Raw genomic sequence first — 22,304 nt, 5'->3', positions numbered from 1 at the left:
GTACAACTAAAGAATAACTTAGTTTATTTGTACCTATAGAAATTCCTTCGTTGGCTTATTAGCACCAGTAAAAATTCCTTTCTTCTATTCATGTAATTATTCCCCTTTCTTTTCTCATAAATACCCCCTTGCCCTCACCTTCCAGTTGAAACACTATTGGGTTTCTGCCTGAATCAGTACTTCCAGAATAGCTATTCTCTTTGATATCAAATAAATGCTCTCATTTTGGTCTTTTATTTTTAAGTTAACAAAACTGTAACTGAGTGATATTGCTAATGATAATGGCTAACATTTATTTTTAAATTAATGTATGAGGTACAAAAGTGAACATGTGATATGCACTCTTTCACTTCATCTTCACAACACTGTGCGGTAGTTACGATTATCATCCCCATTTCACAATCGAGAAAACTGAATACGATTGAATACGAAAACTGAAGAGGATAAGTAATTTATCTAAGATCCCAAAAGAAGTAGATAATAGAGCTGGAGTTTGATTTCAGAGCCTGGACTTAAATACATTATACAATGTAATTCAGAGGTAGGTAAGCTGCTGGACGTCTCTGGTCAGAATAACCATATGAGAGTTTACAAGTAGTAAACATTGAAGAAATTTCCCTTCCCATCAATCTCTCTCCCCTCACCCTGGTTTATTGTTCTTTATAGCTCCTGTCACTATCTGAGTAATTACATTATGTAAGAATTCATTTATTTTTATTGATTCTATCCCACTAGTATATAAGATCCACAAAGTCAGGAATTTTGACTAATTCTCTGCTGGAACTCTAGTGTTTAGAACAGACTGACATATACGTGATGTTCAAAGAATATTTGTTGAATGAAGGAATGAATGTATGAAAGAACGAATGAATGAGGTCTAGATGTTCTTACATAGACAACTTAATCATTTTCTATTATTGGATATGTTTCTACAATTTTGAAAGTGGATTATATGTCACAAGAAGAAGAAGGAGGAGAAGGAAGAGGAGGAAAAGAATAAAACAATATTAAAGAAAGGAAGATCACTGCAGCTTAGGAAGTTGCCTCAGCTGTTTAGCAGATTGATCTAGGGAACTAAGTCTCCTACCTTGTCTTAGGAAGAAAGAGGAGCAGTCATGTGACCTGTGAGAGTCCAACCTAAGGGATCTTTAGGTGGTTGAATTTTGACCTTGGGCTTCACTCTGTCTTTTTCTTTACCTTATAACTTTACATCTCCTCTTCCTTTTTTTCTTCTTTCTCTCTTCTTCCCCATTATAGACCATAAAAATCAAATTGATATGTACTGTAAATATTGGCTAAACATTACTGACAAAGTTAGATACTTCTTGATCTGACTTTTTAACCCAAGTAAGTTTAACATTTTATATGTATGCCTTCCAAAAATATCCAATTCAAAACTAATTTTCATTTCTCATTTGTAGAATTATCACTTGATTTTATCATCAATAAACTCTGATGATACTAATATAAAATATCACTGTGTATTACAACCACCTAGCAAGTGTCTTTGTTTTGTTTTGTTGTGTTGTGTTTTGTTTTGTTTTCACCAATCCTTTACAGATGGGGCAGTTGAGTCCCAGAATGAGAAACTGCCCAGTTAAGTAATTCTATAGCTTCTGCTCTTCTACTCATACTCTTCTGGAGTCCTACCTCCTGTTTTAACACATTTTTACCCTTGAAGCACACAGGATAGTTAAATAAACAATTCTACTTTCTTTCTAGGAGAATTAAAATCTCTGCAAAAATTAATGGTGTAGGGGCCGGCCGGGTGGCGCAGGTGGTTAGAGCTCTATGCTCCTAACTCTGAAGGCTGCCGGTTCGATTCCCACATGGGCCAGTGGGCTCTCAAAAACCAAAACCAAAACCAAAAAAAAAAAAAAAAAAATTAATGGTGTAACTTGACTCTAGAAAATTGTGTTTGTCAGGTAATGCCAGTTTTTAACTGACATCCTTTATTCCACAGACACAACAGAGGAGAAGTCTTAAAAAACATTTACTCCCACAAATAAATCTGGCTTCTTCCTTCTTCCCAGTCATCCCCAAATAAGAGAGAAAAATCAGAAGTGGCTGCTGTGGTCTGGGCTGCACATGAAATGGCAAGACGTGAATGATACTTCAGTCTTTATTTCCGGATGATAATGAGGGTCCACCAGAAGGTCACCCATCTCTGTATCCTCAGGCCATCCTATTGATGGAGAAGATTGCTCGGGGAGCTTAGGTGGCCTTCAGCTCTGAAAACCAACAAGTATCAAACAGCCAGGTGGCCATCTTCTTTCATACATTGAAATCCACTTAAGAAATATGCAATGTTCTTGTTTACTGTTACCAAAATGACAAAAGCATAAGTAGACCTAAAATAATATGGGTCATAAATGATTAGCTTTCCACCTCCCCACATTGTTCACTCTAATTCAAAACCAGAATTATTATCAGAATGTATGCAATAAGAGGCAAATTACTTGTGTACCATGCTATGTGATATACAAGAATGTTATTATTAACAAGAAAAATGTGCCAGTCAAGCTTCTAGCTATTTGCATTCTTCAGTTAGGGAAATTTCATAGGAAAGAAAATGTTCAGAGTTTCTTCAAGTCCGAAGTTATTTACATTTAGCCTAGAAATGACTCCAGATAAATAGAACTTGGATGGTAATCTGAACTTTCCAGGGTTTATTGATTATTAATTCTTTTCTTGTTTGATTTTGGTACTTTGATCAAATGATTAATTTTACCAATGGGAATTCATGTAAAAAATGAAAGCATGTAAATTTGGTCAATAATAAATGAGATTTTGAATAAATCAAAGGCATGAAGAAAATATCGGAATTCAAGCCTGCTGATTGCCTGACCTACGCCTCTTTGGGAAATGATTTAGAGATCTGAGTAATAAAAAGCATTCACATGTTAAGGGTTAGTCCACTTTCCCCAAAGAACCAGGCCACTTGGTAAGAAAACACTGTGGTCCCTTAGCATTTAATTCTACCTTTCCATTCTGGGAAGGCTTCTGTAATTCTTACAATCCCAGCAACTTTAGAAAAGCAAGGAAAACTTTTTATTCATATAAACTTTAATTACACATTTCTTTTTATGTTTATTTCTATGTATGTACTCATTTTTGTTGCTCACAGGAATGTGATTTCTCCTACTAATTTTCCTTCCTTTTAACTTTTTTCTTCATGTATTTTATTTTTCAAGATTGTTATTAAAAATATAGCTAACATACAACATTATATTAGTTTCAGGGGTACACCATAGTTATTCAAAATTTATATACTTAAAGAAATGATCACCATAAGTCCAGCAACCATCTGGCACTGTACCACGCTATCATGATGTTATTGACTATATTCCTTATGCTGCACATCCCCATGACTTGTTTGTTTTATACCTGGAAATTCGGGCCTCTTATTTCCTTTCACCACCACCCCTTTTTAATTTTCCAATTACTGTTGACATTCAGTATTGTTTATATTAATTTCAGGTGTACAGCCTAGTGGTTAGACATTTATATAATTTAAGAAGTGATCGCCCTGACTAGTCTAGTACCCACCTGGTACTACACATAGTTATTACCATATCATTCACTATATCCCCTATGTTTTTACATCCCCATAACTATTTTGTAACTATTACTTTGTACTTAATCCCTTCACCTTTTTCATCCTGTCCCCCAACCCCTCCCACCAATCACCCCAACAAATCTAGTACCCATCTGAAACCATACATAGTTATTACAATATTACTGACTATATTCCTTGTGTTATAACCTACAACCCCATAACTACTTCGTAACAATCAATTTGTACTTGGTAATTCCTTCCCCTTTTTTCATCCACACCCTCAAATTTTCTACCATCTGGCAAGTATCAAAATGTTTTTTGTATCTATGAGTTTGTTTCTGTTATGTTTGTTTACTTTGTTCTTTAGATTCCACATATAAGCAAAATCACATTGCATCTGTCTTTCTCTGTCTGACATACTGCACTCAGTACAATACCCTTCAGGTCCATCCATGCCACTGCAGATGGCAAGATCCCATTCCTTTGCATGGCTGAGAAATATTCCACTGTATATATGTACTATCTCCCCTTTATCCATTCTTCAACTGACGGACACCCAGGCTGCCTCTACATCTTGGCCATTGTAAATAGCACTGTAATGAACATATGGATGCACACAGCCCCTAAAGTAGTGTTTTGGGTTTCTTCAAATAAATACCCAGAAGTGGAATTACTGGGTCCTTCTTTGTCTCTTGTTAAAGCCTTTGTTGTAAAGTCTATTTCGTCTGGTGTAAGTACTGCTACCCCAGTCTTTTTTGGTTTGTTTGTTTCCATTTCATGAATTATCATTTTCCTTCCCTTTACTTTCCATCTGTGTGTGTTTTCAATCTGAAGTGAGTCTCTTGTAGGCAGCATATGTAAGGGTTTTGTTTTCTTATCTATTCAGCCCACTTGTCTTTTGATTGGAGCACTTAATCTATTTACATGGAAAGTAATTGTTGACAGATATGTAGCTATTGCCATTTTATTATTCATAATTTTTATCTTGTTTTTTGTTTGTTTGTTTGTTTTTTCCGTCTTATAAGTTCTCTAAGATTTCTTGTAATACTAGTTTGGTGGTGATGAATTTCTTCAGCTTTTTCTTGTCTGGGAAGTTCTTTAACTCTCCTTCGATTCTAAATGATAGTTTTGCTGGGTAGAGTACCCTTGGTTGTACGTCCTTGCTTTTCATCACATTGGATATGTTGTTCCAATCCTTTCCTTCTGGTCTGCAAAGTTTCTACTGAGAAATCAGCTGACAGTCGTATGGGAGCTCCCTTGTAAGTAACTAGTTGCCTTTCTCTTGCTGCTTTTAGGATTCTCTCTGTCTTTAACCTTTGCCATTTTAATTATAATGTGTCTTGATGCTGGCCTGTTTGGGTTCATCTTGTTTGGGGCTCTCTGTGCTTCCTGAACTTGTATGTCTGTTTCCTTTGCCAAGTTAAAAGATTTCAGTCATTATTTCTTCAAAGAGGTTCTCAATCCCTTGTTTTCTTTCTTCTCCTTCGGGTACGCCTATGGTGAGAATGTTGGAACACTTGATGTTGTCCCAGAGGTCTCTTAAACTATCCTCATTTTTTTTTCTTTTTTTTTCTTTTTAGTGTTCCAATTGGGTGTTTTCTGCTACCTGGCTTTCCAAATTGCTGATTCGATCCTCCGCTTCACCTAGTCTGCTGGCGATTCCTTCTAGTGTATTCTTCATTTCAGTTACTGTACTCTTCACTTCTGACTGGTTCTTTTTTATGATCTCTATGTCTTTTTTATGCTTGTTATCTCTGTGTTAAAGTTCTCACTAAATTCCTTGAGCATCCTCATAACAATTGTTTTAAACTCTGTCTCTGGTATGTTGCTTGCCTCCATTTCATTTAATTATTTTTTTGGAGTTTTCTCCTATTCTTTCATTTGGGATGTATTTCTCTGTTTCCTCATTTTGGCTGCCTGTTTGTTTCTATAATTAGGTAGATCTATGTCTCCCAGTCTTGGGCCAGGAGGCCTTATGTAGTAGGAGCCCTGTGGGGCCCTGGCACAGTCTCCTTAGTCGCCCGTTCTGGGTGCTCCAAGAGTGTCCCTTGTGTGGGTTGTGTGTGCCCTCCTGTTATATTAAGCCTTGATTGCTATTGCCACATCAGCGGGTGGGATTGACCCTTAGCCTGACTGCTTGTGGCGTTTGGCTACATACACAGCTTACAGGCTGTTGTGCAGGGGGCTTACCCCACTGAATGGGATTTGCCCCAGTGGGCTCTGGTACCTGTTGAGACCACCCTTTGGGTGTGCTACCTGTAGGGCTAATTAGGTGGTGCTCTGCTGTGGCCTGAAGCCAACCTCCAAGTATTTAGATTCTGGGGCCTCTTGCAAGGGTTTTTGGAGTTTGGTGCCTATGGCTAGCTCCCTATTATGGAGAACACCCTCCAACCTATCTCCTCAAAAGCTTCTGCTTTCTTTCAGGAAAGTATCAATTAGCCCAGTACCAGGAGGACTAAAACAAAGCTATCATTTTGTACAGAATAAAAGAATTATTCCTTTCATTTCTTGAGTTATTCTTCTGTAAAGTTTCCTAATGTAACATGATTTTTCTTATTTTATTCCTTAACAGAACAATTCAGTATATGTGAGAGGCAATTCAATACATGTTTGTCCCTTGTATCATATTCTGTTCCAAAGCTACATACCTGAACTACTTTATTTTGGTAACTCACTGAATTGATTTTACTGAATTGTACTTTGGCTTTGTTGGATCTAAACTGAGGGACACTGTAATAAACAGCCAAACAGAAGATGCTGTAGCGGTTAATACAGGGATACAGAGATGACAGCATCACTCCTAGATCACACAGGGTCCTTTGCTAAGACTAAAGAGAGAACTCACTCTCAGGGCTCAGGGTTAGGAAAGGCTGTGCTTTATCTGGAGAACTAGTCTGCTTTGATCTTGTGGCCACTGTAATTCCTGTAAGTGGATGTTTATTCCATTTTCTCTGATAGGTTAGAAAGTTTAGAGCTAAATTCATATCCTTCCCTTACCAACTGTTTCAGAACATGACCACATCTTATATTCTCACACAAGTATTCCTCTGGCTCAGATTGCCAAGTAATTTATTTTTACTCTTTGTTTTGTATGTATTTTTGTACATTAATTTAGCCCTTTTGTGGGATGAGGTCTGGTATGGATGGATGATTACATACATATATACACACTTTAAAGAATAAAAAAAGCATAAAATTTGTTTTCAAATGTTCTTGTAAGCTCCCAGTTCTCTTTCATGAATGATCTTGTTTGTTTCTATGACATTCTTCTGGTGAGTAGTAAGTTCCTTCTCTCAAAGTTGACTTATTTTTCATACAGCACAACCAAAATAAAGCAATCTGTTTGTAAACCCAAATTTCAGTAGCAAATGTTTGCACAAACATTTTCTACTGAAGATGGAACTCTTGAAACCTTTGGAGTTTTAGAGAATAAACTTAGATCTTTCAATGTAAGTAGGCATCCAGGGTAAGAGAAAATGGAGTAAGAATTCAAAACCCTTTCTTTTCTGTTACTAAATTCATGATAAGAAAAACAACACCAAAAACAGAACTAGGCATGAATTACATTTGTCATATCTGATGAAGCATCCGATTTTGTCTATACAATCCCTCTTAATTGTTTTGAAAGATATGTAATCAACATGGAGAATATGTTACCAATAAACTGTTTAAGTGACCTACAAGACATAGGGCATTAGAAAAAAATATTTTCATTATGTCCATAGGTAAAAAATTTCCTTTAGATTTATTTGCTATTACATAACAATTTTCAGGAATTAGGGCTACTGCATTAAAAATCTAACCATACACTAATTTACTCTTTAGGAATATAAGAAGGGTTACCTAACTTTTAAATTGTTCTCAGTTGAAATTCCAAAACTGTCTCTTGACTAGTACTAAAGAGGAAGGAAGTTAAACCTGCCTTCAAACACTACCTTCAAATACCAGATATTGATCTGACCCCTTTCCAATCCCTCCTTCTCTCTCTCCCTGTGCACCCCCTACTCCCTCTACTTCAAGGAGTACAATGCCTTTCAAGATTCTAGAACATCAGGGCCGGCCCGGTGGCACAGGCGGTTAGAGCTCCGTGCTCCTAACTCCGAAGGCTGCCGGTTCGATTCCCACATGGGCCAGTGGGCTCTCAACACACACACACACACACACACACACACACACACAAAGGCAAAAATATATATATAAAAAAAATAATAAAAACCCTTAAAAGAAAAAAAAAAAAAAAGATTCTAGAACATCAGTACACCATGCCACCGTGGATTCCAAATATCACTTTCTTTTACTTTCCTTTAAAGACTTCCCCAATTTTACCACAACCTGACTTCTACCAAAACCAACCTCATTTATTACTACTCTTCTTTCTCTTCCCCTCTCCCACACCTCATCCTCTGCCAAAGGAGTAATTTAATTTTTGCTTCTGGGTTAACTGTCATGGATCAGGATATCTGTGAGACTCTCTTCCAATTATTTTACTGTTCCACCCTCTATATTCTTTTAGCTGCCTTAAAAATGAGTAAATTGACCTTTTCCAAGTATTAGAAAGTAATAAATAACCTACTGAATGCATGTAATGAGATCTTTGAAGTCCATTTTGATGAATATTAAAAATATGAAATGATAACACCAACTTCAATGGCATTAATTCTAACAATACAGAATTTAATTCAATTTTCCCTTGATTGACTCAGAGGAATTATTGTGACAACACCCCTGATATTATGCTACTAGTTATAAATCACTGTTACTTACTATTTTCCCACAGTCGGGTTTTCCTTAGTAGCTCATTTCTTCAATTTTTATATTTTTGGTTATTTGCACACTATGCCTGGTACATAGCAGGCACTTGATAATATTTGCTGTTTAATTTGAATTTCATGATTTCCATAACTAATTCTATTCCAATGTGCCAGATGTTCTTCCTATTAGCACTCATTAGCAAAGCTAAATCATGAACCACTCCAGCATAACCAGTAAATTTTATATAAGTCACATAAGAAAAAAAATGCAGACATTTCATTTTGAATAAAAGAAATGTACTTACATTTTTCTTTTCCCTGAGTTTTCACTTTACAAAATTATTAAACTAAAAATTTTCCTGAATTTCTAAAAATCATGTCACTAAAAATGGAGAGCTAGACTAACATGACTCTTATAGCTATTTCCATATCCAAACATCTCGATTGGGTTTTACTTAGGTGAAATATAGACTAGAGATTTCCAAAAGCTAGTTTAATAGCGGCATCAGTATCTGCTCAGAAGTTTCTTTAATACAATACAGATTCCCAGGCTCAATCCTCTAAAAATGCTGACTCAGCTGTGTCTGGTATCAGGTCAAGGCATCCTTCTTATTTTAAAGATACCAAAGTGATTGTGATGTACAGGCAGGTTTAAGTTGTTAAGACTGACTCAAGTCATTAAATAATACTTGTGATCAATTTCTAAACAAGTCAACATACAGATATCTTTAAAAACAGGAACCACATTTTGTCTTCATTACCCACTCTAATACAATGCCTTCCTCACTCAAAGAGCTTAATCAATGCTAATTGATTGACTACAGTCAATCATATCTTATCCAATTCAGTTTTATTCTGCATAAGACTAAGAAAAACATCTCTATAATAGTTTAATACTTTTATTGGAGAAACAAGATTTTAAAGAAATATTTGGTCTGTATAACTTTTTAGAGCTACCCCTAAAGCCTTAAGAGCTTATTAATTCAGCAAAGTGATGCCATATAGACTGAGTCTAATCTATGGAGGATAATTATAAGCATGTACTGAAAGCTGAGAAAAGGAAGGTGGCAGGAGTGACAAGGCAGGAGTTGATGCTTCTGCAGTGCAGCCTAAAGGTCAGTGTATTTGGGCACTGGGACTGAACTGATGGATCTGAATTAGAATATTCTACCGTGTTCTGGTGGGTTTTGGTATGAAGTCGTTGTAGTCAAAGCTAAGATTACGTAACTCTTTACATTGAGATGAGATGCTAACTCTTGCCAAGAACTGGGGGGGGGGGGGGTGTTCTTCAGTGACATATTTAGAATATTCAACAAAAATGCCCCATATTTTCATCTCAGGAATTCAGGCTATCTGTATGAATCACAGAAAATTGAGGTGTAAAGGTGGTTTTCATTACTGTGCTTACAGATTTGTGGCAGAATATTCCACTGAGTTGGTAAAAGCATATCTGCAGTCTTGGTCATTTACTCAACATTGACTAAGCCTCTACTTTCAGCCAAAAACTATGCTAAAAATGGAAGGAACTATTATAAGCATTAAAGATAAGCTCTTTCATAGCTGATCAATCAAAGAAACAGATGCATAAATAAATAATTATAATACATCAAGTGATAAGGAGAATCTAAAGGTCTTATAACACTACCAAGTACAGCACAAGCAACTGGTTTGGGGGCTGGGAGATGGGAAGGAAACTGAGCAAGGCAAAGGGGGAAAAGGGTAGAGAAGCAAATGAGTCGATGTTGTAGTGAAATTCATATTATGATATTTTTGCAGCAGATATATCTTCTGAATTATGTGATAGGTTAAGATAGGTTAACACTGAAGAGATTTGTCATCCAACAAATATGTAACAGCTGGATAGTTGGGGAAAATGGCCAGATGCATGATAGATGGCAATGGGAAATTTAGCTAGGATTCGAAATATCTCCAGGGTACTGCATGAAACAAGTGCTGCATACTCCAGCACTAATTAATTGGTCTGTATTTACGTAGCTAGTATTTGTTTGTGTACAGGATGACTGTATTCATTCTGGTAATAGATGCTTGTACATTTTTTGTGTGTGTTTTTGTACCTTCTCCTTCCATTATTCTAGAGGTAGTTTAAAGAAAGAGACCACGTCTAGTACTTCCTCTCTTCCTCCCTTAAATACCTAGTTCAGATATTACTATACTGTACGTGCCCCAAATGTTAATTTACCTATTTATGGGATGCCTATGTTTATGTTTTTCTTAGAAACACTAGTATTTAATGGATGTATAAGTAACTAGATAAAGGATGGAACTGGACACTAATTTGCTCAACAAATATTGCGTAAAAAACTAGAGATACCCAGGAAAATTAGAAATTATCTCTGCCCTTAAGATACTCATCACCTAAGAGCTGAAACATGGGATCAGATACGGGCACCAAAGTGCTAGATGTGCTAAGATGGCAGTCATACCACACAGACAGGAAACTTCAATTCTGACAAATGAACACCATCTCTTGCCAGTTCCAGGCATCATAGGAAGAAATATTTACAGTATTTTTTAAGCTGAATGAAAACCATTCTCCAATTTTTATAGGAAATGCACATCCCTTTAAAAGCATTTCTGTTCACTGTCTGGAAATACTGTCTGCCATTCTGACAATCATTCATAGATAGAAAGTGATTAACATATTGGGAAGAGAACAAAAATAAAAGGTTTCTGCTACACAGAATAAAGATTTTTTATTACAACAGTCTTATAGATAGCTGGCTGTGTATGGGGAAAATTATATGCTGAAACAGTAAAGATAAAGGATTTCATTAATTTTACTATTTATGTACTTCTGAAGATAATAGCAGAATGGTAAGAAATATTGCAAGCAGTTATTTGAAAAACTGGATCAGAAGTCAGATCAATAGAAAAAAACACTTCCAATTCACCTACACCATGTGACAATCGTGTGCTGTTTATAAAATATTCCAATAAATAGAATCCCTCTTTTTCTCTTCAAATTGCCAGGCCAATTCAGTCCAGACCCAGAATATGTTCTAGATGTCGGGTTCCAGGACTGTCCCCGGTTGTTCCAGAGGTTCTTTTAGAGAGAACTGACCATGTAGATCTACTCTACTTTGAAGATCACACTAGCTGCCTACAGTTATCCTGAGTGGGAGTGAATTCTCAAAGAAACTCCCTAAACTCTCACTCTTCACAATTCACAGAGCTTAATCAGATTTATCTTTGTGGTAAAGAACATAGATTCTGGAATTACCGTCCTTACGTTCAAATCCTGGCTCCACACAAACATGGTTTGGGGCAAGTTCTTTAAGTTCTCTACGTGCAAGTCCATTCATCTACAAAATGAAAATTATAATAGTTCCTACTTCACAGAGTGATTATGAAGATTAAATAGACATGTAAAGTTACTTAGCAAAATATATATTATACATATATGTTTATTTAATGTATGCTCTGCATATATAGATGTATAGGTATACATACCGAGGGAGCCAAAAAAATGTATACAAGTGGACACTTTGGTCAATGTTGCTTACGCAGTAGTTCGCCATAAACAGAAGTGTCTGAACACTGATGGTAACCACTGTGAGCACCTCTTGTAATTGCAGAAGTCAAATGTGACTTCTGTATTCGGTTATGAGTATATATTGAATATTATAATTTTAATACAGTTTTCCCTTCTTAAAATGTGTATACATTTTTTTGGCACCCTCTGTATTTATGTGTGCATTTGTTCTTTTAGCTTCTTTTCATCTAGGTATTCACCCCACTTTGTTCTTATCTTGCAAATGTTATATACAAAATATTTTTTGACATTTCCGCCATCCTTGTTCTCCATTCTATGCTGCCCTTTGCCAAATAAACACAAGAAACCCAACCAGAGGAGGGAAAAACAAACCTCACATCCTAGCAACCATCAATATTTTCTCCATTTTATAATTCTTCTGACATTTCCCCCCTTGCTTGCAATAAAAACAAAAAGGAAACTAAAAAGCTTGGGCTTTTGATAATGTGCTTTTCCCATCACCAGTTAGAATTCTGAGACTCTAGGTCATCCGGTAGGAGCAGCCTCAGATGTGTTTTCACAAAACAAAAACAAACCTACAAAGCTGTCTGCTTGGAGAGGAAAATCCTCACTCCCGTGAATACTGATTTAGTTCAAAGGCAAATATAAGTCTAATCCAAAATAGAATAGGCTGGAAAGTTCCTTAGAAGAGTGTGTAAACATGGGGTTGGGCGAGGGAAGGGGAAGAGTCACATACAGACAGTTGATTCATGTATATATTCTAACACCTCCCTAGGAAATGATCAATACTTCTGTGTCAGAGATGAAGAGATGAGAACAATCATCACTAGGCTGAATGGAAACGTAGAAAAGGCTTCCTAACGTTGTGTTCAGTCTACCTAATCCTCACTGTAACCATTTCAAGCATCCCCAAAGACCATAGTAGAGATGAAGATGCCTAGCAGGGCAGAACCTAAAATGTGGTGATTTAAGCAGGGGGTGGGCCTGCTGGCCTCCCGCCCCCCATAGGCCTATCCTCAAGGATAAGATAAAGCGTGAATATTTGGGGCTATTGTTACATCAAAACCAAGAAAGCCCGTTCAGGGCAGTTGGGAAGTAACAGCCCGTCGTCCTGCCAGCATAGTGTACACAGCAGGAAAACACTCACCAAGATGGAAGAGGATCCAGGGCATTCTAGAACCAGACTGAAATTTTCATGAGGGATGGTTTTGAACGCTGCACACCCAGTGTTCCTCAGATTGTCTTCCCACCTACCTCCAGGGAGCTTTGGTCCCTGGGTTCCTCCTTAGGGTTGCTGGGTAAAGGAGGCTACATGGATTCTAAAAAATACACATTTGGTCTTCATCACTGTTCCTGACACAGAAGTCCTAAAACCCTTGGAATTTCTTAAAGGATGAGAGCTATAAAGGTGTCTTTTATTATGTCAATGAAGTGAATTTTGGAAAGCCTGTAGGTCATATAAAGATGGGGCTGGTCACTAGAGAGGGACCAACCTGATTAGAGGGTTAAAATTTTCAGTCCCATCCCTGACCTCCGGAGAGGGAATAGGGGTTGGAAATTTACATTAATCACCAATGGCCAATGATGTAATCAATCTACGTATGTAAGAAAACCTCCATGAAAACCCAAAAGGCCGGGTTTCAGAGAGCTTCAATTGGTTAACACATGGAAATCTGGGGACAGTGGCACACTTAGGACAGGGAAGCTCTGCGTTCTTTCCCTATACCTTGCCCTATGCCTCTCTTCCATTTAGCTGCTCCTGAATTATATATTTTTATCATAAAATAGTAATCTAATAAATACAATGTTTCTAACTCCTATGAGCCACTCTAACAAGTTAATGGAACCCAAGGAGGAATTTGTGGGCACCTCTGATTTATAGCCAGTTGGTCAGCAGCACAAGAAACAACGTGGTCTTGCAATTGGCATCTGAAAGACGGGGAGGGCTGGCCTGGTGGCTCAGGTGGTTGGCACTCAGTGCTCCTAATGCCGAAGGCTGCCGGTTCAATTCCCACATGGGCCAGTGGGCTCTCAACCACAGGTTGCTGTTTCAACTCCTTGACTCCCGCAAGGGATGGTGGGCTGTGCCCCCTGCAACTAGAAAATGGCAGCTGGACCTGGAGCTGAGCTGGGCCCTCCACAACTAAGACTGAAAGGACAACAACTTGAAGCTGAACGGCACCCTCCACAACTAAGATTGAAAGGACAATAAACTTGACTTGGAAAAAAAAATGTCCTGGAAGTACACACTGTTCCCCAATAAAGTCCTGGGGGAAAAAAAAAAAGAAAGCAGGGGAGAGTCTTGTGGGACTGAGCCCTTAACCTGTGAGATATGACGATATCTTCAGGTGGATAGTGTCAGAATTGAGTTGAATCATAAGACACCCAGCTGGTGTAAGAGAATTGCTTGGTGGTGTTGGAAAACTCACATATTCGAATTGGAATCAGAATCATAATCGTATAAATCAAGAAAAAGAGCTGCTGACCTAAAAATGCTATAGAAAACTGGGATGTAAGGCCCCCCAAAATTAACAATGTTCCAATGACTGGGTTCTAACAAGATACTGACTTGCCTTTCTGAGTCAACAAACCAAAACCACTAGTAATGCAGCCAAAACATGCAGAGGAGAGAACTTTCTCTGCAACCAGAACCAAAGTTTCACTCCCCACTCAGGGAACCAAAGGACTGAGACATGATCAGAACTTGAACACCAAAACCTTTCAGAAGCGAAGGGTCCACTGTGCATGAAGACTCAGTGCTGAAGGCCCTTACCATATCTTACCATAAGTGGCCAAGTTCCAAAGCTCTTATGAAAACCTGCACAGCCAGTGCTTTTACACACCAGCCTATTCCCCTTAACTCCTAACCCTCAGTCTTTGCCTTTAAAAACCCTTGATTAAGCCATCAGGGAGTTTGGGTTTTAAGTGATAGCTTCTCACTCTCCTTGCTTGACACACTGCAAATAAAACAGCTTTAGTTTCTCCATTGCAAACCTCAATGTTCAGTGTTTGGTTTAGCTGCACATCGGGCGGGCAGACCCTTGTTTGGTTCAGTAACAAATACTTACCTTCGTCTTCCCAGCAATTATTATGACTTGAACATGGAAATCTGGACTGGCTAATTCTGGCTGGAAGAGTGCCATCAGAAGATACTTCCAGGATCCAGGTGAAGGATAAGCAATGCCACAACATGAGAGAAAGCAGCCACACATTTGCATGTCCTTTCCTCCTCCTTACTGGGGCTGCAGTGAACCAGTGCTGCCAGGGATGGGACTTGAGGGGCTGGAACTAAGGTGTAAACTGCCTGAGGAAGCAAATTCCAAGCCACTGTCCCATAAAAAAAGTGAGAACCCAACTTAGGGGAGACAAATACCAGCAAGGGGTGCAAAGCTCCGATGGAGCCAGAATTCAAAGATAGGGTGAGAGAGCAGAAACAAGGTAGGATCAAATAATGACAGCATATCACCTGTGATTGACAGGAAGTAGCCAAGCTCCCTTTCCAAGCCAAGGAACCCTATCTGTTGGGTGGCATGCGGAGTCTCTGGTCATGCTCCCCACATAAGAACACAGGATATGGTGAGGCCAAAAAGGAACACCCACAGAGCCATAGATAGGGGAGTCATACCACTATATTCTCGCTGGCGGCTGGGTTGGAGACACAGGTAGCAGGAGTGACACTATCCATAACCTGCCGTCCACTTCTCTCTGGCAACTAACCTCACTTGCTAGCTGCAATCCACCATGCTAACTGCAATTTACTCTTGCTAGCTCAGCCACCATCTTCTTGCTAGCTCCCATTTTCTGCTAGTGTAGCCACAGCAGTTTTATTAGTGGCCAATGGCTCACTGGTTACAGCTGACGGCCAACTAGCCACAGCTGATGGCCATCCAATCACAGTTGATAGCCATTTACTACCTGAGCCAGCACCTTTCCATGTGAGGCCGAGAGCCTGGAAACTACACTCCTGGCTCTGTCCCCACAAACCAACCCAAATTTCTGTGCCCAGTGAATCTTAACGAATAGATCAGCCACAAAATGTAAAGTCCACAGATACCCAGGAATCAAAGGCCGTTCAAATTAAACATCAAATACAAAGGACCTGTGTTTGATGTTTAAATTGAACAGCCTTTGGATCTGGGGTTTGCTTCCAAATAATGGGAGGGCGATCCACTGTGTACAGATGAAACAAAACTGGTCCTAAAATATAAATAGTGGTTACAAAAAGCTCTTTTTTCATTTACGATACTTTATTATGAATGGAGATACTTGAAAGTTAAATATGATATGATATTCATGAGAAGTACTTGCTGATATTGTTAATGAGGAAGGAAACTTCTCATCCTGTAATTCAAAACGTCTAAATTTACGTCTAAATAAGTACAGGAGCACATTGAAGAAAGAGGGATTCAGGAGAGGAGCCACCTTTATGCAGAGTTTGAGAACAAGATGAAATGACGTTTCTTTTTTAACATTAAAATTATTTTTCTGGGAGGGAAGGGGAACAGGACTTTATTGGGGAACAGTGTGTACTTCCAGGCCTTTTTTTCCACGTCAAGTTGTTGTCCTTTCAATCTTAGTTGTGGAGGGTGCCGTTCAGCTTCAAGTTGTTGTCCTTTTAATCTTAGTTGTGGAGGGCGCAGCTCAGCTCCAGGTCCAGTTGCCGTTTTCTAGTTGCAGGGGGCGCAGCCCACCATCCTTTGCGGCAGTTGAAGCAGCAACCTTGTGGTTGAGAGGACGTGCTCCAACCAACTGAGCCATCCGGGAGCTCAGCGGCAGCTCAGCTAAAGGTGCTGTTTTCAATCTTAGTTGCAGGGGGTGGAGCCCACCATCCCTTGCGGGACTCGAGGAGTTGAACCAGCAACCTTGTGGTTGAGAGCCCACTGGCCCATGAGGGAATTGAACAGGCAGCCTTTGGAGTTAGGATCATGGAACTCTAACCGCCTGAGCCACCGGGCTGGCCCAACATTAAAATTTTTTAACAAAGGACAATTTTACCCTTAGAGCCTCAGATCTTATTTTTGCAGCTTTTGTTACCAATATTTTATTTCTATTATCTTACAGGTAGCCCTGTGGAAGAGGCACAGCAGTGCTACTATGCAAATTGTATTTACTGATAAAGAAACTAAGGCCCAATGAGGTAGAAGAACTTGTCCAAAACCTAACAGCCTTAATAAGTAATAATTATTTATTATTATTAATAAGCCTTAAATGTACAAGAAAGAGTCAGGACTCTGAGCCTAGGTCTTCTGACTTCAAATGCAGGCCTTTATCACTAAGCCAAGATACCCAACCCAATTTCATGGGTTTCTTCTAATTATCATCATGGCACCCCACCCTGGTGACTTGACCAGAAAGCATTCTGATGACACACTTCCCTTTTAAAACCTGTTCAGAACATCTTTGGGTTGTATTAATTCTAATTTCCTAAATTACTAGTGAGGCTGAGCATTTTTTTTCCTTATAGTTTTTCATTTCCCCCAGAGCCAGTTTAGGCCCAATCAATTTCCAGAAGTCTCTCAGGGAATTTGAGTGGGGTTAAGGGTGAGGGTGGAGAGTTAGGAAGAGATCCCAAGGAAATGGCATAGAATAAAAGTAAGGAGAAGAGGAGAAGAAAACACGAAGTTTCTAGATTAGTGGGGTTTTGCCCTTTTACCCTGAGAGGACCAAACCCATTTTCTTAAAAACAGACTGTTCTCCCATGGGATGGTTTATTTTCATTTCTTCTCTAACTAACCCTTCCTAGAGAAATTTAGGCTGGAAAGATCCAAGAACAATAGCTTGGCTCAGCTCTGTCTCAGGTTTCTTATCTTCTCGGGATAAAGTGTAGAAGATGATGGCAACGCACAATATATATTTATAAAATACTGCTAGTAATACCAGCATTAGTGCCAGCATTTCAGGTTTAGGCAAAGTAAATATGGCCAGTATTGTCATGTGCTCCGATGTTGCAGTTACTAAACCAGAGTATTTGAATTTACCAAGCCAACTTCTGTGGCTCCTCTCATGGCATCCCCTTGGGCCAGGCCACTCACCAATGCTGTCAAATCCAAACACTGATTGCCCTAATCACAGCTCCCAATCCTTGCTCTGTTTCCAACTGCCACAGAGTGGAGACTGCTTCACTAGAAAATCCTCCTGCTCTGGGTGAAACTCAGATTCTGGTATAACTATCCTCCTACTCAATGCTAGCTCTCATAGATTAATATAATAAATATAATGCAACGATCTTTTCCCCCTAGAGCCCAAGTTTCCATCAATAAGGGACCGAGTAAATTAGAGTACATTTACACAATGTAATTGTAAGTCATTAAAAGAGTGAGTTACATTTACATGTACTGACATCAAAAGACAAGATGGATCATTCAAGTGAAAAGGGCAAGTCTGAACATATGAGCCCCTTTATGTGCCTAAAACTCCCTGAGAACTATCTGTCTGTCTTCCTTCTATCTAGTCGGTTATCTTTATGTCTTTACAAAAAGAGGTCTGGAGAACACATTGGACTGCCCAAAAGAAATGGTTAAATGCACACAAAACTTACTTAGCACGCAAATAGACAGATTTAGTACCCAATTTTTTTAAATGTAAAAATAAATTTGGAAGCAAAATGTGAATTGAATCCAAAATAATTTTTTGGCAGGGAGGGAGCAGTCTGCCTGCTAAGGCAACAATGCCAGCCAAGCAAGGAAGCGCCTCTCAATGAGTGAAGCAAACCACACGCACCGGCCTGTGAGGTGATTCTTCTCAAGAGTGATTATGACATACTCAGAGCCCCGTCCTGACAATAGCAAAAGGGCTGTCACCTTCTGCTAACAGTCAGTCCATTACTGACTGGGTCATAGTCAGTTGAATCCAGTGCTGCTCTAATACCCCTTTTCTCTCCCTGCCTTTTATTAAGAGTCAGTAAGAATTCTTTCATCTCTGGCTGAGGCAAAATAAGAAGCTGGTCAGGATGATCATATTTACGGACCATTAGTAATCTTTTGCTGGCAGAAAAAGGGACAAAGGTCCTTTCCTGCTGCCACTGCGGGCTTAAAGGACTTGCCACATAACTTGGCTGCATCAGTCACAATTTTAGGGAGAATTTAGGAGAAAGTTCAATGTAGGTGCCATAATATAAAAGATTTAACAAATGTTAGTGTCCGTACTGTTTCTGTTCATTATATGTATTTGGCTAGTGACTAGGTTTTCTAATTTTCTAAATGACTGCCAAGAGTTCACCATCTTTTAAAAACCTCTCTTTTTCCCTGATTATTTTAAAATATACCTAACCTTTACTCTGTGTCCGAGATGTTTATTATAAGTTATGCAACTTTAGCTTGTTTAGTATATTCTTATTTTGCTCCTTAAAAATGAAGATTGAAAAGTTTTAAACGGTGTTATTTTCACATGATTCGTTTGTATGGCTGGAAACCCTAAGAGAATTAACTCAAAACAAGAAGAAAATTCAGTAAGTTAGCTGTGTATTAATTACAACAAAAAAAATGGGTAGCTCCCCAATATACAAATAACAATTAAATACAGAGGGTATCAAAAAAATGTATACGCATTTTAAGAAAGGAAAACTGTATTAAAACTATAATACTCAATACATACCGATAACAAAAGATGAATACAAGTCACATTTGACTTCTGCAATAACAAGAGGTGCTCAAAGTGGTTACCATCAACGTCCAGACACTTCTGATTATGGCGAACTACTGCTTAAGTAACATTGACCAAAGTGTCCACTTATTCACTTTTTTTTTTTTGCATTCCCGATATAGACATAAAGGAAGAAAAGATAACTAAAATGTTACCTGCTTAGAAATAAATTTAACAACAAACATGTAAGATCTGTATTAAACAATTTTAACCTTGTATTATAATTTTAAAAATTTTAAACAGGTATATAAAACACTTAAATAGAACAGAATTTGTTATGGTTCAGAAGTCTAAGTATTACAATGATGACAATCCCCCCGAAACTAGTTACAAATTTTAAATGATGAATAAAAGTAAACTTCTTAAAAAGCAAACTTCTAACAGTCATAGAGGAAAATAAAGATCTTTATGTTTCAGGGAAAAACACTCTAAAAAAAGAGGAGACTAGCCCTTCAAGACTTTTTGAACTTTTGTGAAGTATAATTGATATATTGAAAGTTGCACACACTTAATGTATACATCTTGAAAAGTTTGGACATATGTCTTCACCTGTGATACCATCACCACAACCAAGATACTAAACCTATTCATCACCTCCCAAAATTTCCTTGTGTTCTTCTGTGGGTTTTTGGCTCTTTGAGGGTATTTTTAATATAAGAACACTTAATATGAGATCTGTGCTCGTAATACATTTTAAAGTGCCCAGTATCATCTTGGGAACAGTAAGTATTATGTTGTGCTGCAGATCTCTGGCACTCACTCATCCTATATAACAGAAACTCTATTCCCGTTGAAAAATAATTCTCCATTTCCCTCATCCCTCAGCCCCTGGCAACCACAATTCTACTTTCTTTTTCTATGAATGAATGCTTTGGGTATTCACACTCATATATAAGTGGAATCACGCGGTATTTGTCCTTCTGTGACTACCTTATTTCACTTAGCATAATGTTCATCCATGTTGCTGCAAATGATACGATATCCTTCTTTTTTAAGGCTGAATAATATTCTATTGTATGTATATGCCAGTGTCTTCATCCATTCATCTGCTGATGGACATTTGGGTTGTTTGCCTATCTTGGTTGGCTACTGTGAATGAGGTTACAATAGACATAGGAATACAAGTATCTCTTTGAGATCTTGATTTCAATTCTTTTGGATATGTATCTAGAATTGGGATTGCTGGGTCATAGGTAATTCTATTTTAATTTCTTGAGGAGCCTCCATACCGTTTTCCATAGTGGCTACATTACACATCTCCACCAGCAGTATATAAGGGTTCTAGTTTTTCCACATCTTTGCCAACACAAGTGCCAAACTGGCATTTGCCAGTTTGTCATGATAATAGTACCTTGCTTTTTATAGTGTTTTGCATGAGTTATCATTTGATCTTGAGTGTTTTATCCAGGTGTAAATATAAGCAGTTATTCATATATAATGAACTGCTTTTAGCTGTACTTTTGTCTTTTCATAGACTAGAATTTCAGTCTTATAATTTGACCCTTCCTCCCTCCCTTCATCCCTCTCTCCCTCCTTTGCTTTCTTTCTTCCTTCCTTCCTCCTTCTCTTCCTCCCTTTGTGGAATTATCTGCTTTTTGTGATAAAGATGACTTTAACAACATTAATGGGACTCAGAGAGGAAGTCATTTCAATGACAGCTTTGGGTCAGCATGCCCCTTCGGCATGGAGCTTTCTCACAGATCGCCTCATTTGAACTAAAACAACTGTTTTGGGGGGGTTTGTTTATTTTGTTTCGTGTTTAGTTTGAGAACTGTTTTCCACTCAGTTACCTGTGTGGGAGCCCTACAGAACATGGGAGGCAAGTTAGCTCCACCTCCTGGCCTTTCGGAGCAGAAAAGGAGAAACAGGAGAAAAGCCATTATCCCACCTCGTTTGTACTGATGCTTCATGTAGATTTTGAGAAGCTGACCATTTTTATTTTTATTGTAAAACTAAAATTTTCTCCTAATTCAATTAGAAAATATTTTAACTGCTTTATTTGTATCTTTTGCTCTCATTTTTTTCCACAAAAAAACAACTTTGAATCATTATATAACTTATCTTTAAAAATAGCCTTTTCATTTTGTCTAGACTCTTCTAAATAATTTCAGGTCATTTAATTTAAATGGAAATTACTTATTTTCTGTAAGGCTTATTTCAGCCAGTGTCCTCCCTTTCAGAGAGAAGGACAAGAGTTTTAGGAAGGGACAGCAGCTTCTTTTAAGCAAGTGTTGGCCTCTAGTGGATCGTAAGTGACAACACACTTTTTGAACCACTAGGAAAGCAGTAAAGCAGATAGATTGCTAATGCAGAAGAACACAAAGAAAAAGACAATTTATTTTGCCAAATATAAATGCTTGGATGAAATCACATAATAATACTAGTAGAATTGACTACCTAATAAATTTAAAACTTAGAAAGGTATAAAACATCATAAACAACACTAGAAGTAAATAAACTGGAGAAACACTTCTAACAACCATGGCATACAAATAGAGCAACGTGTACAAGAGACTTGGAAATCTATAAGAAAAAAACAGAAACACATAGAAAAGTGGGGAAAGGCTATGATTAGGCAATATACACATGAGAAAACCTAAAAAGCAATACTCAAAGTCATTAGCAATCAGAGAAATACAGATTAAAACAATGATAACTTATCACTCTTACATGTGATAGTGGCCCGGAAGTGCAGAAAATGTAGGGATTTAGGAACTCTTCTGCACTGCCAGGGGGAATTTATACTGGAATCGCTATCTGAAGAGCAATTGGCAGGTTAGTCAAATTAAGTTTAACCTAGTAATTCCACTCGTGTGTGTGTGTGTGTGTGTGTGTGTGT

The 22,304-nt window shown here is 38.1% G+C and overlaps 1 protein-coding gene across 1 annotated transcript in view; it reads left to right on the top strand.

The window, feature by feature from the left end:
• The window catches only part of WDR64 (WD repeat domain 64), a gene marked incomplete at both ends in the record, with an annotated part of 83,094 nt that extends 81,047 nt beyond the window's left edge, over positions 1 to 2,047 (top strand). The window contains one exon of the mRNA XM_081039414.1: positions 1,964 to 2,047. Coding sequence (XP_080895540.1) covers positions 1,964 to 2,047 — 84 coding nt within the window. The remainder of the gene's footprint in view (positions 1 to 1,963) is intronic.
• Between the last annotated feature and the right edge of the window lie 20,257 nt (positions 2,048 to 22,304).

This window comes from Rhinolophus hipposideros (genome assembly GCF_964194185.1).
Source record: "Rhinolophus hipposideros genome assembly, chromosome: 26".
Lineage (NCBI taxonomy): Eukaryota > Metazoa > Chordata > Mammalia > Chiroptera > Rhinolophidae > Rhinolophus > Rhinolophus hipposideros.
This window is presented reverse-complemented; position numbering and strand designations above follow the sequence as displayed.